The sequence below is a fragment of the Cryptomeria japonica genome, chromosome 4 (genome assembly GCF_030272615.1).
Source record: "Cryptomeria japonica chromosome 4, Sugi_1.0, whole genome shotgun sequence".
Taxonomy (NCBI): Eukaryota; Viridiplantae; Streptophyta; class Pinopsida; order Cupressales; family Cupressaceae; genus Cryptomeria; species Cryptomeria japonica.
This window is the reverse complement of record NC_081408.1, coordinates 5,766,968-5,785,765: the sequence shown is the minus strand read 5'-3', so window position 1 is coordinate 5,785,765 and position 18,798 is coordinate 5,766,968. Positions and strand designations below refer to the sequence as shown.

General features: G+C 34.1%; 1 protein-coding gene across 1 annotated transcript; it reads left to right on the top strand.

The window, feature by feature from the left end:
- Positions 1–7,727: 7,727 nt before the first annotated feature.
- Positions 7,728–16,149, top strand: LOC131050041 (uncharacterized). The gene is made up of 6 exons (XM_057984172.2): positions 7,728–7,975; positions 8,128–8,236; positions 9,977–10,237; positions 10,476–10,649; positions 10,739–10,845; positions 15,186–16,149. Exons 1-6 carry the CDS (start codon positions 7,887–7,889, stop codon positions 15,922–15,924), a joined length of 1,479 nt encoding a protein of 492 aa, XP_057840155.2. The 5' UTR covers positions 7,728–7,886; the 3' UTR covers positions 15,925–16,149.
- Positions 16,150–18,798: the final 2,649 nt, after the last annotated feature.

The following is an 18,798-nucleotide window of genomic DNA, read 5'->3' as shown; positions in this document are numbered from 1 at the left end:
CTACCTAAACATTCATATGTGCTTTGAAAAGAAAAGAAATGCACTAACAAATGCTACAACCTAGGGCACGAAAAAGGGGTGAAAAAACATGCGAAAATCTTGAAAAATGTACCAAAAACGCTAAAAAATCAAACAAAAGAGGGTTGAAAATCCACTTACCGAAGGTCCATATGTTGTCGGCTTCTCATAACATCGAACCCGCTCGAATTTGTGGCTCTGATAGGGGGCACCATCTTGCTCTCTCTTCTCTTCTTCTCTCCAAGCTCCAATCTTCAAATGCCAAGTGCACAAATGAGCTGGAATGGGACCCTTAGAAGCTTATATAGCCCATGGTGATGTCAGCAAGGTGTGCTACCTAGATGTGTGGGGCATGTTCGCGTTATGCTCGCACTGTATGTTCACCATTTTTATTTTTATTTTTAATAACTTTTATCACCAGATCAATATTGAAAAATTTAAAAAATCCCAAAAATCGAAAAATTTTAAAAATCCAAAAAATCAATTTAAAAAAAAAAAAATCCAAAAAATTCGATTTAAAAAAAAAAATCCAAAAAATCGAATTTTTTATTAAAAAAATCCAAAAAATCCAAAAAAATAAAAAATGCAAAATATCAAAAAATAAAAAATAAAAATCCAAAAGAATTGAATTTTTTTTAAAAAAATCATCACAAATCAACAAAATCGCCCCGAGCAGCAAATTTCTCTCAATTCATCTCCTAAGGGGGCATCATTATCATAGCAACATCATATCAATATCAGTATTAATATCTAGGGCATCATATCAAAAAATTTGGTGACAACAACAAAATCAGAAATTTTGGCAACATATCAATCGATTTTTCTTTGAACAAACATGTGGTCACACGTCACTTCAAAGAGGGGCAAAACATGTACACCTAAATCTGCACACTTAATTAAATAAATTTTATTTGTTTAATTATCATTTATCCACCTATTAATTAAATTAAAGTTTAATTAATATCCACTTTTCTATCCAGCCATTAATCAAATTTAATATTTGATTAATTCCCCTTTCTTCTATTAATTAAATAAATCCATTTATTTGATTAAATCCCATTTCCACATTTAATTGAATTTATATTTAATTAAATTAATCTTCTAATATAAATAAATCAAGATTTATTTATCTCCCCCCACTTGTGTTTTCCTACAAATGCAAGTTGCACTCATTAATTGAAATAAATTATTTTTGTGATGTAGGAAAATGAGCATAAGATTCAAAACACAAACAATTAGCCAACCACAAAACTAAATGCTATGAAAGTAACTCCTATCACAATCAATAGAAGAATTGAAAACAAGTCATTCAAGAGAAATGAAAACCATCACCAATGTCTCCTTCAATTGACCTCCATTGTCCATCTTTCTCCTCCAAATAGCTTGTTTTGTGGATCTCACCTATGAGTGCAATAAGCAAGAAAGCAAGATTGCAAGATGATTTTGACAGCGCGAGGATACTAGAAATGTGGTTGATTGAAAAGATTGAAGAAATGCATCCAATTTATAGGCAAATTGGAGAGATCAGCAAATTAGCATGAAAAGAGTTAAAAAGGCAATTTGATTTGAAAATTGGGAAAAAGGATTGAAAGAAGAAGGTTATGGCACCTTCTATGTCATAAATCATGACACATTTCCAATGCAAGGTGCAAGGACTAAATGCCAAGTTAAGTGCTATGACATGCTGCTATGTCAAGCACTATGACGCATAAGAAATTCACGCCTCCACTCTATGATAAGCGAATCACGAAAATAGGGACAACTAGAGAGGGACAAATTAGTTGGAAATTAGAAGTTGAAAAATTAGGAAAATAGGTGGAAAAAAAGGGAATTAGAAATTAGGAAATTAGTAAATGAGGGAAAATTAGGAAATTAGGAAAAAAGGTGAAATTAATTAATAAATTGTCATTCACTAATTAATTCACAAAGGGGGGAATAATTAGCTAATTAAATGAATGTTTAATTGTGACAAGAGGAGACTTAGGATTAAATAAATAAATTTATTTAACCTAAAAGGGAAATGATGAATAGTATTAGATGAATAAATCATAAAACCCTAGGAGAAAAATTAGAAATGCAAGAATGTCAATTAGGTCATGGCAAAATTGAAGAAAATGACATAAGGTCGATCTTGATTAAATGATAGAGACTTGATGATTGATAAAGAGTCGATATTGATTGACAAATATTAATGACAAATAGGTCGCAAATTGATAAAAGATCGATAATTGACAATTGACAAGAGATCCAAAATGATTGATAATGATAAAGATAGAGGACAAAACCCTAATTCGACACCAATTAAGATTGACGATGTCCAATTGACATGATAAAGATTGATAATGACCAAAGATTGAAAGTCATGATGATGTCGACAAGACCTAATTGAAATGCGAGAAACGCAATCGAAAGAGGAAGAAATGCAGAGGAATAACAAGATGCCGACAAATGATGAAGATCAAGTGCGCAACATAGAAGAAATGTCAATAAGATGCAAAAACCTTAAAATAAGGTCACACGAACATGATAGAGTATGACACTACAAGCGTTGACCATTTTTAGATGCCTACAATTTTATTTCAATTAAAAATCCTAAATATCTCCCTTTTGCATTCTCCTAAATTCATGACTAAATCTCTTCTAGAACCTTCTAGATTCTTCTAATCATCTTAATTAGCCTAATCCACTGCACATTCATTAAGAGAAGTCACTTCTCACAAAGCCTCAAAGTCTTTGAAACGTATTGAAGGCTTAGTGTCTCCAACAAGTTAACCCTCAAAGTCTCCCAAACCATTAATGGTTAACTCAACCTTACCACATGATTAGAGACTTTCTCTCTAACTCAACCCTCATCTAATGACTATACTTGTGATGACTGATATGAAGCTTTATTGAAAGAAAAATAAATGTAGAGGGATATAATGCCACAAAATCATCACATTTTATTAGAAAAAAAAAGAAACAAACTAGAAACATGAAGAATACCTATAAAATATATAATTTTTTTTTAAAAATATTGATACTCCTTCCATATACCTTTTTTTTAATTCTGAAAATACTAATGCTCCTTCCGTAAACCTTTTTGTTATTTAAAAATACTAATGCACAAGAATGAACCTTAAATTAAAAAAATTTAAATTTTAATTCCAACTTTCCTACTTACTTCTTAATAGACATTATGAGTTGGCTTCATAAAGACATTTGTGTGGTGTGTTGCTATGTCTTCATATTTAAAGGCATTTAATGTTTCATTAATTAATGTGGCTTTACAAGGAGAAAACATTAAAACACACTTCATTTTTCTTAGGAAAAAAGAATTTAAATTTACATTATTTACATATAGATCGGTAGCACATTTGTGTATGTTTTCTTTAAATCTTCACTTAGAGTTCTAAAGATGGTTAAACCAAAGGTTTAACCTAAGAGAACTTGAATCAAGTGATCCAACAAATTTCCTTTAAGTGTATATAAACAACACAGTCTTTACAATTTTTTGGTCCGCGCTGCATCCCAACATCACTCTGGAGGAAGATATTATGCGGGGAGATTTAGTCCGAGTTGAACCAGACACTATTAACGTCTATTTTTGCAATGACCCTTGTGTTTGGATGTACGCCAAGGAAGGGGGCATCGTCCCGTTCATGGAAGCCATGACTGGGTTTGACGAGAACCTCTCCATGTAGTTTGTTAGTGGCTGGAATGACATGAGAGTTGTTATGGGAGATATATCATTTGAAATCAGTGAGGACGTCATTGCCCAGGATACAGGTCTTTCAACCGAGGGGAGGAAGTCGAAAAAAGCCAATAGGGTCGCGAATGAGACCAGTATGAACCGCTTCTACAGAAAAGATGAGGAACCTATCAAGATGCGAGGGGGTTTCAATAGGGAATGCCTTCCATACCCATGGGACCAGGTGTGCAAAATCATTATGAAATACTTTACCGTGGAGGGAAGGTATGGTGTTTTCTATTATTACCATTTCTCGTTGCTCAATCACTTTCGCAACCATGATTCTATTTCTTTTCTGTTCTTTTTATTGCACGCCTTAGAGTCTACTATCAAAGATGTTCGCCATTGCATGACTCAAGATAGCAATTACACCATCCTCCACCAAGGTCTGATGTTTCAACTTTACAACTTCCACAGGGCCTTGTGTCCCCATAAACCCATCTCTGTTCAACCTGCTCCCTCCATCCAGGGCCCCCTTGCTGATTCTAAAAAAGGTCTCAAAAAGACCTCGAAAAAACCTATTACGCCTTGTCAGTCCCCTGACCATGCCCCTCTCATTTCCCCCAAAATTGGGGAGAAGAACAAAGGCAATCCTTCCACTACTAAACCCTCCTCCAAGAAACCCAGGAAAGATCCTAAAATTCTGTTAGTCGAGTCTGACGCGGAGGATGGTGTGAACCTGAGAAGATCCCACAGGTTTGCTAGCAAACCCCATATGAAACAAATTATTGTTAGAAAGAACTATGTTAATGAGGAGGAGGAAGAATCTAAGAAAGCTGAAAGCGATAAGGTGGAGGATGAGATGGAGGCTACGGAAGGCTCAGATTCCTCTAAGCTGGGTAATAAGGCCCCTGACTCTGAGATAAACAAGGATAATAAAACCGCCTCCCCTTGTTCTAACTCTTCCCCCTCGCATATCTCTAAGGAGGATGGAAGAAAGTCTGAGGGTGAGCAAACTGCTACTGAAGGTGGGGAGGAGGAGGTGGGGCAGTGTGGGGGTTGTAATACCATCTCCGAGGACTTGAATGGAGTGAAGAAGAAGCTGGAGAATCTTGAGTCCCATGTCGACAAAATTGGGAAATTCGCCATAAAGGTAATGTACTCCTCGGCTAATACAATGAGCCTGTTGCATCAGGAGAAATTGGATCAGGGCAGACTGGAAGGTGATACCATGAAGGAACTGTTTGAGTTCCTTGCTGAAAATTGGACTGGGCTCATGCTCTCACAACACTTGGGAGCTGGAAAACATGTTTAATGGTGGAAGCTGTCCCTTTTTGTTATAGTTTTATTTTCTGGATTGGTTGGATCCCATTTAAGTTTAATACTCTTGCTACTTTCCGCAATTATTATACTTTGAACAATATGTTGTGTATCTACTGTTTAAGGGGCTATTTGGACGAGATTGGTTTCAATCTTGGGTTATCCAATAGCTATAGGTGGTTTTTGTTTTTTATGTTTAAGGTAGGGATTGGTTGATTGCAGATTGTCTGCTGGTTTAGCTCTCTTTTGAGGTTTGTTGTTCTTCCGAGTCAACCCCCTGTTTTGGCTGCTTTATTATCAAAAACATAGTCTTTACAATATTATTAGATATCAAAGATCAAGATGAACAAATTTAAGAAAGTCTACACTTAACCACATTAGACATGCAGTGTCAAACTTATGAAATATCCAATTCATAACACTCGTAGTCTATCTACAAATTTTTGAGAAAAATCCATTTAGTTTTCACTATTCTACATCTAACACGTACATAAAATTACAATTCTAAATCATATTAAAATAATATAATCAAAATAATAAATAATTATTTACCAATCACTAAAATCAGTTAACTACTTTATTTTTATTTATTGTCATATTTAAAATTTATATTTTTTGAATATATATTATTTATTCTTTATTAAAATAAAATTTAATTAAAAAATATATTTAATAAAAATTTATATTACATCATTTGTCACATATTTAAGTTAAACTAGGTTGTTAACTGTCATATTCATCATTAAAGTTTAATTTTTTAAAAATTCAACTAGGTTGGTGAAATAGAAAAATTAGGAAATCCATTTCTTAAATGCAGTACCTTTCATGAATAAGCTTGAAAGTGATGGGTATGAGGTAGTGCATTAAAGTGAGTAGATATTTGGGTCTGACAATCTAATAATATACTAAAAAGTAGTCATCTCCATTGAACCTGTCTATTGACCGTTCTGTTAATGGGTTGAATCTAGTTTGATTATGATTTTAATCTCTATTCTATAAAATTATATTCCATTAATGATTTTCCACCTATATAAGCACTTGCTTTTGCTTTTGCTTATAAAGAAATAGTTAGCCACCTCATTCTGGCCATTCCATCTTGGTGCCATTTGAATATATGGCATTGTGCTGCATCTGTAATAGCATTGCACTAAATATAAAATCCTCAACTTCCATTGTATTCATCATCATATTCTTTAAACAGAAAAAATCCAAAATGTAAAAGTAGATTCAATCATATTATTGAATACAGACTGATATTATGTTTACAGTCATATTCCATAAGAGGAGGAAAATAATAAGAATCAAATTCTAAGAAAAAAGTTTTTTATTAAGAAAAAGAAAGAGAGATTTTTTTTTTTATTCTACCTAACTTATCCAATGTAATCTTTTATTCCTCTGTTTGTCTGGGGTAGGTAGTCAGTCAGATTAGTGGATCGTCATATAGATCAATAATAAAAATTATTAAACATAACAAGAATTACAAATCAAGAAGGGACAATAGTCCAACAAAGAACAATTGCACATTTCTATCATCCTCCAAAACTTGCTTCAAATTGTGACAAAAATCCATAGGCAAGTGTCTCCTATCCACAATAATCCAATCCTGCATTAGATCAGAAGTCCATTCGGCGAGACAGTCCGCAACTCTATTCCATTCTGAAAAGGTAACAGATTCTAAAGACCTGCACAATCATAGAATTTGCCGAATAACCATAGCTAAGTGCCAATTAACATCATCCAGCCGCTGCTCATTCAATAAAGTCACCACCACTTGAGACCTTGTGTCAACCAAGAGCACAACCTCTCTCCATAACATACAAAATGGCGAGAGCCTCCGATGAAACCCTTTATAAATGAAAAATAAAACTGAACCAAAACTATCATGACCAATACCACCAATACTAACATAATCATAATTCTTATATAATCTTACAGAATTATTTTATTTTTAAAAATTGATAAATAATATGTCATACATATTTAAGTGCTGATGTATTTGATGTGAAGATTTTTCTATGGAATATGGACGAAGTTAAAGGGAGACATTCAGAATAAGAACCTAAAGAAAAAGTAAAATCAAGGAATATAGTGCCCCCACTAAAGTATCTATTGCAACATAGTACCCATGTCATTATGTTGATTGTATGGGTTACAGGTTTCAGAGATGGTATATTCTTGTCCTTTTACTTTATTAAAGATTTCAAAGCAGGTGGGATATGCTCATTAGCTGAACATGCACATACATTAGCATGACAGTCACCAGGACCTTTGATTTTACTAATGAAATATAAACAATTTAATCTTAGTAAACCATGGGCCTGTGGAACAGCCATAATATGTTGGTTTCAGTATAAATGAATAGTTTAGACTGTCAGACAAAAATGGAGGAGCAAAAGTGAATGCACTATAAATTTGATAGAAATATTTAAAATAATATTGCATGATCTTCTGCTTTTCCACAAAAGAAGAAGAAAAATAACAATAAGGTATATGGAAGGAGCATTAGTATTTTTAAATTTTTATTTTGAAAGAGATTGTATAGATTTAAAGTGTTACAATGTGGCCAATATTATAACTGTTTAAACTTTTCAATTATTTAAATTTCACTTTTATAATCTTTATAATTGTGCATTTGTACAGTAGTTATTATTTTAGATCCTGATAACTATTTTGTATCCCTTTTATAATCATTTTTTGTTCCAAGATTAAGGTCTGTAACACCATTTCCTATGGCTTTTTTATCAATCATTATTTTCTTTTGGAAAATGTCAGTAGAGAATGCATAAATAGTAGAATATGCATGGTTTGTGAATGGCCTACACCAAATAATTACCCATCAATCTAAATAAACCAATGTATGCAAAATGAAAGATGATTGATGTATAGAAGGGACAAATTTTTGGAGCCTATAAGAAGTCAAGGAAATGCGCAGATTGCATCAGCTTTTTTCACGTGCCATTGTCATATGTAAGCAGATTCTTCGCACTGACGTTTCTATGGACTTAAAATCTCTTAAGTTTTTGCAGTTAGTAAAAAGTTTCTGAGATGAAGCTTGCTCCGCATTAATTTTTATCAACAGTTCTCTGTAAGGAAAAAAGCATTTCTTCAATGATGTTCAGATCAATGATTAGTAGTACCCAAAAAGAACTTCGTCAATCAGAATGGGAAGAAGATGAGGATTGCCCTTCAAATTGCAAGCGTGCTAAGATGGAGGAGTGCCAACAAGAGGTGTGTATTCGCTATTCAATGAGTACAGTTATGAGTGTTTTAAGGCTGCCACAGTCTATTTCAAAAGGATTATGGAAAAGATCCGTGATATCGTTATTAAACATACATGTTCGTATAGCAAGTGTTCATCGTGATGATGGATTCAATTAGGGTGATTCGAAATTCAGATGTTTAATATATGTATCACAAGTTTTTCTGAAGCCTTTTTCTTGTGTAAAGTTGTAATTGCTCTGATTTGTATGAGTTTGGCCATTCGGCTTCTTGTGATGCTAAAGTTGTGTAGGCTACTGAGAGGAGACCTTAGAGATTTCAAACTTCCCTATCCATGATAGAGAAAACAGCTACAGGAGAAATACACGAAAATATTTTGGGAATCGACATTTGAATCTTTTCATGCAGTTTCACCCAAAGCTATTTTCATAAGAGGAGACCTGTTGGAGATTTTCTTACGTCTGCAATTTTACCTGCTGTAGGCCTATTTATAGTATCTTTTTGAATGTTTTAACTTCTGTAAAATGTAACCAGGGTTTTGGAAAATGTGCAACCTGGATGTAGAGTGACCGTTGATGTGTAGAGAACCCATAGTCCGAGGACAAGGTAAGGTAATCATTTAGGTTACAGCCTATTCAGCATGTCTCATGGGCATATGAGATCCCTTGTGTGCACAAAGGAACAATACACCTTATGTATATTGTTCAAATTCGTACCTCTTTAAGTTTAAAGTCAAACCCTTTGAAAAGGCTCGTGACAGATCAAGCCGTATCGATCCATCTATGGTCCTGTACTTGACTGGATACAGTTGCAGTGCCATACTAAGTTATTTATCCTAGCATGTAGCTGTTTACTAGTAGCTTACTGGACAATGTCATCATGTACAACATTGTAATCACTATAGGGTTTCAGCCGAGTTTTGACTTTCTAGCAAGTTTTGACATAGGGTATAATGTGTAGTGTATTGTATGTGCTTTGGTTTGCAAGATGGAGGCTACAAGTTCATATCCGGTTTACTTGGATAGTAAATTGATTTTGACCTTAGTGTTTATTGATTCGTCCATGAAATTTAGGTTCCCTGCAACAGATATTTCACTTATAGATGGAGCTTATAGGTAGATTAAATTTGTGACCGACCTTAGATCTGATGCCAGCCTTTGAACTTTGATCTGCATGCCTAACAGGCTTGATATGTCTGGGGCATATATAGTTAGCGTGTCCTCTCTTTAAGGATCACTGATGCATACTCCATACTTCTAGGCTTCTAGCAGATTGTTTAACCCTACAAAACCCACTTTTGCCAAAGCATTTTTTCTTTACAAGTAATTTTTGGATGCTCTTTTCAAACCTTACTATTCCCGAATTTCTGACTTCAACTGAACCTTTAATGGACACAACATTTTCGAATATAACATAATAAGTGTGAATGGACACATATCTGGAAGATTAAGATGCCTATTTCCATTGGCTTGTTCAAATTTTCATGACTTCTGGAAAGAACAGTTACTAAATTCACCATTGTATTGAACAAGAAGTTCATCTGAAGAGGTATGTATGCACCTATGGGATATTGTGTGTAAAGCATTGCAATTCAAGAACATCTCCACAGTCTCAAAAAGTTTTTAAGCACAATAACATTAGAATGTGACGTTTTCTTAGCTTTGACATCCAGCTGTATAAATCTTAACAGATATGTAACATATTTTACCTTGCAAAGTTAGTTATTTTATGCAATGTTTCATTCAGCAGCAATGGAGCCCTACAAGGAGTAATGAGCCGACTCTGTTGGTATTTCCACTAGATCAGCCTAGTCCATTGGGTTTAACATTGAGAAAGTCACATTCGCTGATAAATCTAATACAAACAAAGTTGTCTGAAGGGGATACTGAAAGTTCAGAAACTGCAAACAATAAAACAGGAGAAGGGAATGAGGTGGCTTCTCAGGCTATTTCTGACAAGACAAAGGCATCAAATTTCCCAGCCTTAGCTTTGAAAATTGGCACATGGGAGGTAATGATTTTATTTCTATTCAACAAAATTGTCATGCTGCTGCAATGAAGTCCAAGTTAGATTCATCATAGTAGGAAATAATATATCTGATTTTACTAAATTTTAAAATAGTGGATTTTTTGCTCATTTATTTCATGTACAAGTGACAAATTTTTTCTGCCTTTCCTTTCTTCGGTTTATGTTTTTGGGTTTTAGATAATATGTTATTTATTCATCATGAGGCATTCAAATTTGTCAGTGCATATCAAGATATGAAGGAGACTTAATCGTAAAATGCCTTTTTGCAAAGCATAAGTTTGTTTGGGAGGTCTTAGAAGGTGGTCTTAAATTCAAGATAGAGATTCATTGGTCAGAAATTACAGCTATGAACGCAAGCTGTCCAGATAGTGGACCAAGCACCTTAGAAATTGAGGTAAGAATTTTTTCCCTTAAATGATACAGCACAGTATGGACTCACAAAGGACTTATCCACATATTTTCTCCAATCCATGTCTTGTTCAGGTATCCAGGCCTCCCTTATTCTTCAGAGAGACTAGTCCTCAACCAAGAAAGCATACGGTGTGGCAGGCTACTTCTGACTTTACAGCAGGACAGGCAACTATATCCAAGTAAATCAGATGCTTTTGTGAGCTGTATTTTAATATTAAAATGTTTCTGTTACAAATGTATTGTGGCATAATCTTAAACATTTACCATTGACGCATTTGCCTAAAAATGAAAGAAAATATTACTTGCATAAGGTGTTGAAGATCAATACTAACAAAAAAAACTGTGTGATGGTTTTGATTTCGATTTTTTGGTTGGACTTTACTTTGATAAGGATTTAGACCATTTCATGAGAAATGAAGACATGACCAGTATGTAGTAGGCTTCAGGCATACTTTAAGGATTCAGATTGCTCCAAACAGTCTGTAATGAGCTTCCTTCAATAAATGAAAGGATAGCTATTTTTTCAATTCAAGCATTATATAGATATGTGTATAAAAGTAGTAATATGCAAAATTGTATCAAAGCAAGCCCTCAGTCCTTCACACTAAGCCAAAGCAGATTGATTATCCATGCATGCAATACTAATAGTATGCACTCTGCAATTTTGGAAAAAAGAATTGCATCAAAGAAAAGAAAAGCAAAATGCTACAGAATGCCAACAGGAGCTGTTTTATACCCTAGACCAAACATTTGTGCAGTAAAATGCTTAATCTTGGTCAATAACAACTGGAAGAGAGTGTCTAGTGCCGTTTCACCTTTTCCTACTGCTACGATGGACTTTGATTGAGTGTAAAGCATTTCATAAATCAGGAAAATCAAAAGCTATGTTTAGCCATTTAAGATTGCCAGCTGTATTTTCTGATTAGAAGGGCCTTTCCTTCTTGTCTTTTCCAGGTGGGCCAAGCTTGTCTCACATTCACTTTTGTCAAAGACAATATAATCGGTTCTTGTCAGAGATTCATTCCTTGATTTGTGGCGGTTTTAACAATGGTGGCAGCCAATTTCTGAATTTTTTTTCTATTTGGGCAAAATATTTACCTTTCTGGATGCAACCCTTCATTCTCCCTATGCTCATGGCTTTTGTTTATGTTGTTGTTCGACCTGTCATCCCTTCAGATGCTTTACTGTTGATGTTCCTTGGCTGTGTGGGTGCTTTGGTACTGTTCTTAGCTGTTAAAATCATTATGGAGATCATTCCTTTCCTGTTGGCCACATGTAGTAACCCTAAGGACTTTGACATTTGGTTTTTGCGAGGGATACCAATAGTTTCTTGGCCATGTGTTACAGAAAACAATAGAGATTGACAAAATGAGAAATTTAGACCAGGTGCCAGAGAGAGCAGGATATCAAGTTCGAAGAATGGAATGTTGAATGAAGCAGTTTGATGCTATAGCAAACAGAATGAAAGATAATTTGCAGAACATGGAAAAACGGGGCATGTGAAGGAATTTGAAATAGAGCCAGTATACAGAGGTTATAGGAAGAGAACTGTGATCCAGTAATGAAGTTTGAAGATAATATTTTTTTATGAATTTGTTTTGATTAACTAATATGTTGTAAGCTAGACTAGATCTCCTACAGAAGGCTTTTGTATTCCTGAAGCATTTGTATCTCTTGTGCATGTCTGAATGAACTATACAAGCAAAACTAAAACCTGTCACTACATTTTGACTCAAATTGCATTGGTTACTTCTTGGTTTGAATTTTTTGAATTTGGCAGCAATGCTAGGCAGTTTTTAACTAGCCTCCCCTACGTCATCTACACCACAAATTTATATCAATTCCTTCACACTAATTATATGTTTCTTCTTTTTCATCACAATTAGAAATTGGAAAATGTATCTTCAACTGATGTTGAGGAATGCATGGTTTTTGATGTGAAGTTGTCCAATTTTCGCAGGCTGTTTCTAGTCTCAATATAACTAGAAATGATATAAAATTCAATTGCGATCCATCTAAGTATTTTTATTTTTCTCAAATTCTCTAATGTTGTATTTTTTATTTGCATGTAGTTGGTTATGGTGAGCAAATATCCAAAAACAAAATATATTATTTTATCCTTTCCAACTGACCAATCCACATGCTTTTTAAGAATCCTTAGGCTTAAGGAGTAGGAAATCTTGGCAAGGATCCAAAAAATCTCGAACAAGTAGATCATTAGAACAAATTGAGGATATTTTCAGTGAATACGTATCAGACTGCAGATTGCAAGCTTTGTTGAACTTTGTAAGCAAACCTGAAGAACATAGTGTACACGTGGTTGAAACCTGAGAATTATACTACATGTCTGAGAATTTATTAATTTAAAAACAGGGTATATGTTTGTGACATTGTATTGTATATATATTTACACCTGCAATTTATGTAAGAAGAAGTAGCATATCCACTGTTGCTCCAAGGTCATCCTATATAGACATTCTAAGCAATGAAGACAATAGGTGGATCACACTACCCAAATAATGTAGGTCATAGAAAATCTGTGTTACTAAAATCCCTTTTGAAATCATGCTACATAATTTTTCATCTCAATTTCTGAGAAAAGAGCGAAAAATCAGAGTCTGCAAATCCAAGGTCTACCCTTCAATTTATATTTGTTGTCGGATCTGACATGTTTTGCTTTTCTGCTGTAATGATAAGGCATACTCAACGAAAGGCCACATAATTAACATATATCACCTGTCATTTTACCTACAGACCTAGGTCCCTAAAGCAAATTAAAAAAAAGCAAGTCTCTACAACTTCAATGAAATGTGCCAATACCCTTCCAACCTAGTGGATTGGAGAGACATCGTTTTGCCTTCAAGCATAACTGGTTAACTGTAGATCTAAATATATGATTCTTTCCTGAACCATTAAAGCATGCAGTCAATGCAATAGTCATGCATCAAATGCACCTTAACGACAAAAAGGAGTTCGACATTATCTGGTTTACTTTTTTAGCTCTTCAAAAGAACATGCCATTTCTATGAATTTATTCTTCTTCAAATGTTCCATCATTGTCTTCTTGTACTGTGAGCTCATTTATTTCTTGAACTTCTTGACAATTCTTTTATTATTGGTGATCCTTTGTTAGCGAGTGATTAACGAGGAAGCCAGTTATTCTTTTCTAGAGATCATGAGGACATAGATGTTGGTTTAATATTAGACTAATTTTCATTTGTTTGACTGGACTGGACACTAAGTTTTTGGTCTCCTGGTTTGGCATCTTGCATTTGTTTCTGCAAGTTGTAGTCATTTTAAAAACATTATGTGTGTCAGTTTTCGCGTTTCTTATTCCTTTGTTAAGGTGTGAAAGTGATCATTTTCATTAGAATCAGCTCTTTGTCACTATCGTTAATTTTCAGTTTAATCCATTCTTCACAAGTTTAATGTACTCTTGCAATGGGGTGTTATTACTTCATTTACCTGCATCCATGATTTCACCTGTAGTCATGTGAGTATGTTGGAAGATTGCTTGTATTCCTCATGTTCTCCTCTCCCTAAAGGTTTGCTTTTGTGAAAAAATAAAATAACTTTGATTCTTCTACAGGATTGTTGTAGAAATATTCTGTTTCCAATATCATTTACTGGTCGGCTAACTTATCAAGGTCGTCATTTCTATCATAGGGCAGAATCCTAAAAGTTATGTTGACTTTGACTTGTGAGGTGGATTTAAAAAAACAAATAGTTTTCAGTATGCCCTGTTAATACTTGCTCTGTGAGTATAACAAAATGTTCCGCCTAACTTGTTCAATTCATGACTGCAGTCAAGGAGAAAATCAAGCAAAACACATATTAGAGCCCACCACCAGGTGTTCTTAACAAAACAAATTACAACTTTTATTTTTTGCCTTTTCTGTTGGACAAATATTTAGGATTTGTTTAACAATTGCCCTTTAAAAATAAATGGCTTTTCATGATTTTAGCCACTGAATGTTGTAGATTTTTGTGAAATTCCATTTTTGGAACTGCTTTTGACAAGGGAACAAGATTTCAGACAGATTCACATCTTATTCTAGAAGATTCCGTGATTGTGCATTGAAAATATAAAAATACTTCTGTATTCAAACAAAAGATGCAGAGTTTGAATCAGAGTCCACATGCAAAAGATATTATGAAAATCTTGGAGAAATTGCAAATTAAAGAAAAAATGCCGAGCAAGCAAAGAAGAATTAAAAATCTTAAATCATCAAATGATACATGCCCATGATAGCCTCAAAATTTCTTCTCTAACTGCAAATGAAATTGACCAACTTATAGCATAAAGGTTTCAGTGATGTCTTTAGCGGTATTCGGAAATTTAAATTTAGTATTATACTACATTTCACAATTTTATTTTTGAAAAAGTCGGTCTTTTAAACCTAGTCTTTACCCTCACAATCAGAATGGCCTGGATTCAAACTTTATTTATCTGCTCCTAATAATTTGATATTGTCTGTCTATTATGTTTCCAGGCTAAATTGAATTTCGGTCCATGCAGGGTACATTGCTTGCAGTTTGCTCAAGGAGTGTTTAATAGGCATTATCATAAAATTATGCAGTGTGATCCAAGGCTAAACTTGCTGAGCACTGAGAAGGAAATAAGCAAAGATCCTTTCAACTCACATATCATTGCAGTTCAAGATCAATATAGAGATGCCAGTTATAGAATGGTACAGGACCACAAGTCCTATTTATTGCCTGAAGTTGGTTATGATGGAAATGACTGCCTGCCTCACTTCCCATGTTTCTCAGATACGGAACCGATTATGGATCCGACACCAGCCCCAAAACTTGAAAAGAACCAGCTTGAATACAGGATGGTGGAATCTACCTCTCACCATCAACCCTTTAGAAGTATATCAGATCCATCACCGATAGCGGTTCCAATTCTGGTTCCAAAACTTGAAGAAACTGAATCTGAAAATGAAATTCAGATGATGGATTCTCTCCTTGAGAAAGAGGAACTTCATGCATCTCAATACCAAGGGAATTTTGAAGACTTAGTTACATATAGTCAATTGAGAAAATGTGTCCAAGAAAATGAATCTAACTACCTGACAGATGAAGATTATGATATAAGCGCTTTAATTTCTAGGTTTGGTGATCAAGTATGTTCTCTCGCCCTCTTTGATCAGGTTACTAACGATTCTACTGATTATGAAGACTGTGAGATTTGGTTTCACAATTCAACTGATCCTGTAGGGAGTGAAACACCATGGGCAGAAGTGGAATACTGATGCAGATGACAATTACAGATAATCAGACTCGAGGTTCAAATGATACCCGCACCTCATTAGTTACCCATGTCCCAAGACTGTCTTGAAGTGCAATACGCTTCATTTAGTCTGCCAAGACTGTCTTGTAACTTTAACTTCATCACAAGAAAATCCAACCATTCATCAATGTCATTGCAGTGTTAAATATGGATTACTCAAATGCTTGCTCAAAAGATGATTTTCTTATATTTTTTAAAGAGATTTGTTTACTTTTTTTTTCAGATGTTGGAGATATCTAATGTGCACATCAGTCATCAGGCATTCGTAACAGCTGGGATTGAAACCAATTATGTGTCTGCAAACCCACACCACTTGCCCTCCAGTTACCCAATAGTTTCCTTACATTTTAAGATAAGGAAAACAAATTATCAGTACATGGGGATAACCAAAAAGCTAAAATGAGGATTTCAGCAAAGGAGCCAGTTATACTGCCACATGTTAGTGCGACAAACCAAAATCTTCCACAACTGACCTATTATAAGTTATTTGCTTACACAGTAGTTGTGAGTTTTACCTGTAAGTTTTTGTACTATGATTGATGGTATTCACAATGTCCTCCGGTGTTTGAACAGGAGGAGCAGTGCCTTTTGGTACCCACACATCATCTGGAAAATAGTATTTAAGGATTGGAAAGCATCCTCACTTTGTATTTGTTCACCACAAACAAATCCTTTACTGCAATCTTGTTTGCCATGGAAAACTAACACCAAAAATATTTACCACAATTCTTAGAAGCAAGCATTTCTCGAGAGGAATGATATATGATCATGTTTGAAAATGACAAAAAGGCACTTGCACTATCACTTATCTATAATGGCTAAAGGCATCTCTAATTTGTGGAGAAGGTGGTCCCATGAAACTTAAAATGGCTGCTTACTTTTATGCAATAAATAATTTTTGTAAGTGAAAACATTAGTAATAATTTTGCAAATAAAAATTATAGGCAAAATTGTAATCAAATAGAAAGGAGAGGAAACAAATATGGTAAAGCCACATGTTTGTTTTTTCAATAAGCAGCCACTGCTTACTTATAGCCCCCTTTTTTTCGAAGCTTATTTTCAACTTTTAAGTGCAAGCTGCTCCACTAAAATAGGGGAAGATTCCAATTTATCCTTTTTGTCTAATTAAAATTTTACATGGGAACACTCTGACTGTAGAAAATGTTGATAAACAGCCCCATGGGGACATGGGGTAAGAGCTCTGCTGTTATAGCTTAGTATCTGATGTAGACTTCTTCCTTGAGCGATCATAAGTTTTACTAGAGATAGTGAAAGCCTAAGTACCATCTATAGGGTTGTCACTATCTCCATTTGCCTCTTATGCTCGGCTGATTAGAGGTTGCACCAAGCACCAAACAAACTTGGTCTTCATTGTATTGCTTAGTGTAATTGAGCTCTAAACTCTTTTGAGTAGTGTATAGTTTAAATATGGGTATGCATTAGTATAAATATCTTAAATACATCAATATTAGTTTTGAGTTTTTTTAGATGTATATATGTTGATTCTGATTCTATTAAATTAAATTAAAGCAAATATCCATAAAAAACAAAGGGATAGAAGGTCACCCATGGAGTCATAGCATACCAAAGCTAAAACAGAGGCCTGGAAAGAGAATACCAAGTATACAAAATAATAGACATAAGGACAAAGTGAAGTTACTTTAAAATATTTATTATATAATGACATTTAAATTTTTATTTTTATTTAAGAATTATTTAATTTTTTTATGTATCATTTTAAAAATTCGCCATTAATTATTTTGGTAATTAATTTGTTTTATTTTTAATTTGAAAATTGCAGTAATTATTATGAACTCATATGTTATTTTTTAATAATTGTATATTTATAATTTCTCATTATTTTATATTTATATGTTTTTTATATAACTATGTCAGTTATAGTTTTAATTTTGTAGCTTTAACTTGTTTTTTAAAATATGTTTTTACTATACCTTGATTTTTATATACGTAGACATCACATGACACTCTATGTCTTGTTGTCATTATAGAATTACTCTTAGCATAATAGATAATAATGGTCACCAACTATAGAGCTCTAATAACAAAGCTCTTGACTTAAAGAACACATTTATCATATTCTATGTGAACTTTAAGTTCCACCATTGCTTCCAAGTCTTGTACCTAGAACTTCTAACAAAAATATAGATAATGTGGAACTCAAGGGGCCGTAGCAAGGTAGTAGCCAAAAAGAGGAGTATAACCATGAAGGGAATTATAACAACCATATACACCAACAATATATATTCTTAGGGTTCTTTTGAAAACTAAGTTGCCTTCTATTGCCTAGTGTTGTGTTTGTGTACTATACATGTGCCTTTCCAAATTAGTATTAGACAATAATTATTTTAGATACATAGTAGACAAATTAGCGATTTGGAGAGACAAATTGACAAAAATCATTTGAGTTCCAATTTGGAGGGGGAAGATGAGCTAGAGAAAACTAATAAGCAATGAAAAATTCCAAAGGAATTTGTTAATCCATGTATCGGTTAGTACATTGTGTTATGGGGAAACAACAAGAAGAGAAGATTTTTGTGACTAGGCCTACTAGAAGAGGGAGAGAAATGAGGAGAAGTGTTAGCCATATATTATGGAAATGATTCAAAACAAAAAAGCATGCTTGATAGATTTAGGTTTAGCACAAATCAGAGAAGTGCATAGGGAGAAGGGCACATAAAGAAACTTGAGGTGGGTACTTATGGGTGTAGCGTCCTAAAATTGCGACACTTGCAATTTCGACTGCATTTGGGTCTTCACGATGGCGACGCAACACTAAACCTAAATGGAGACCCTGAAACTTGCTCATGACATCAAA

Bases quoted from the DNA above. Each gene is read 5' to 3' on its own strand.
- LOC131050041 (XM_057984172.2), top strand. From the start codon at position 7,887: ATGTATAGAAGGGACAAATTTTTGGAGCCTATAAGAAGTCAAGGAAAT. The intron at 10,650-10,738 runs GTAAGAATTTTT...TGTCTTGTTCAG, and splicing joins CAAGCACCTTAGAAATTGAG to GTATCCAGGCCTCCCTTATT. The intron at 10,846-15,185 runs GTAAATCAGATG...CGGTCCATGCAG, and splicing joins GGACAGGCAACTATATCCAA to GGTACATTGCTTGCAGTTTG.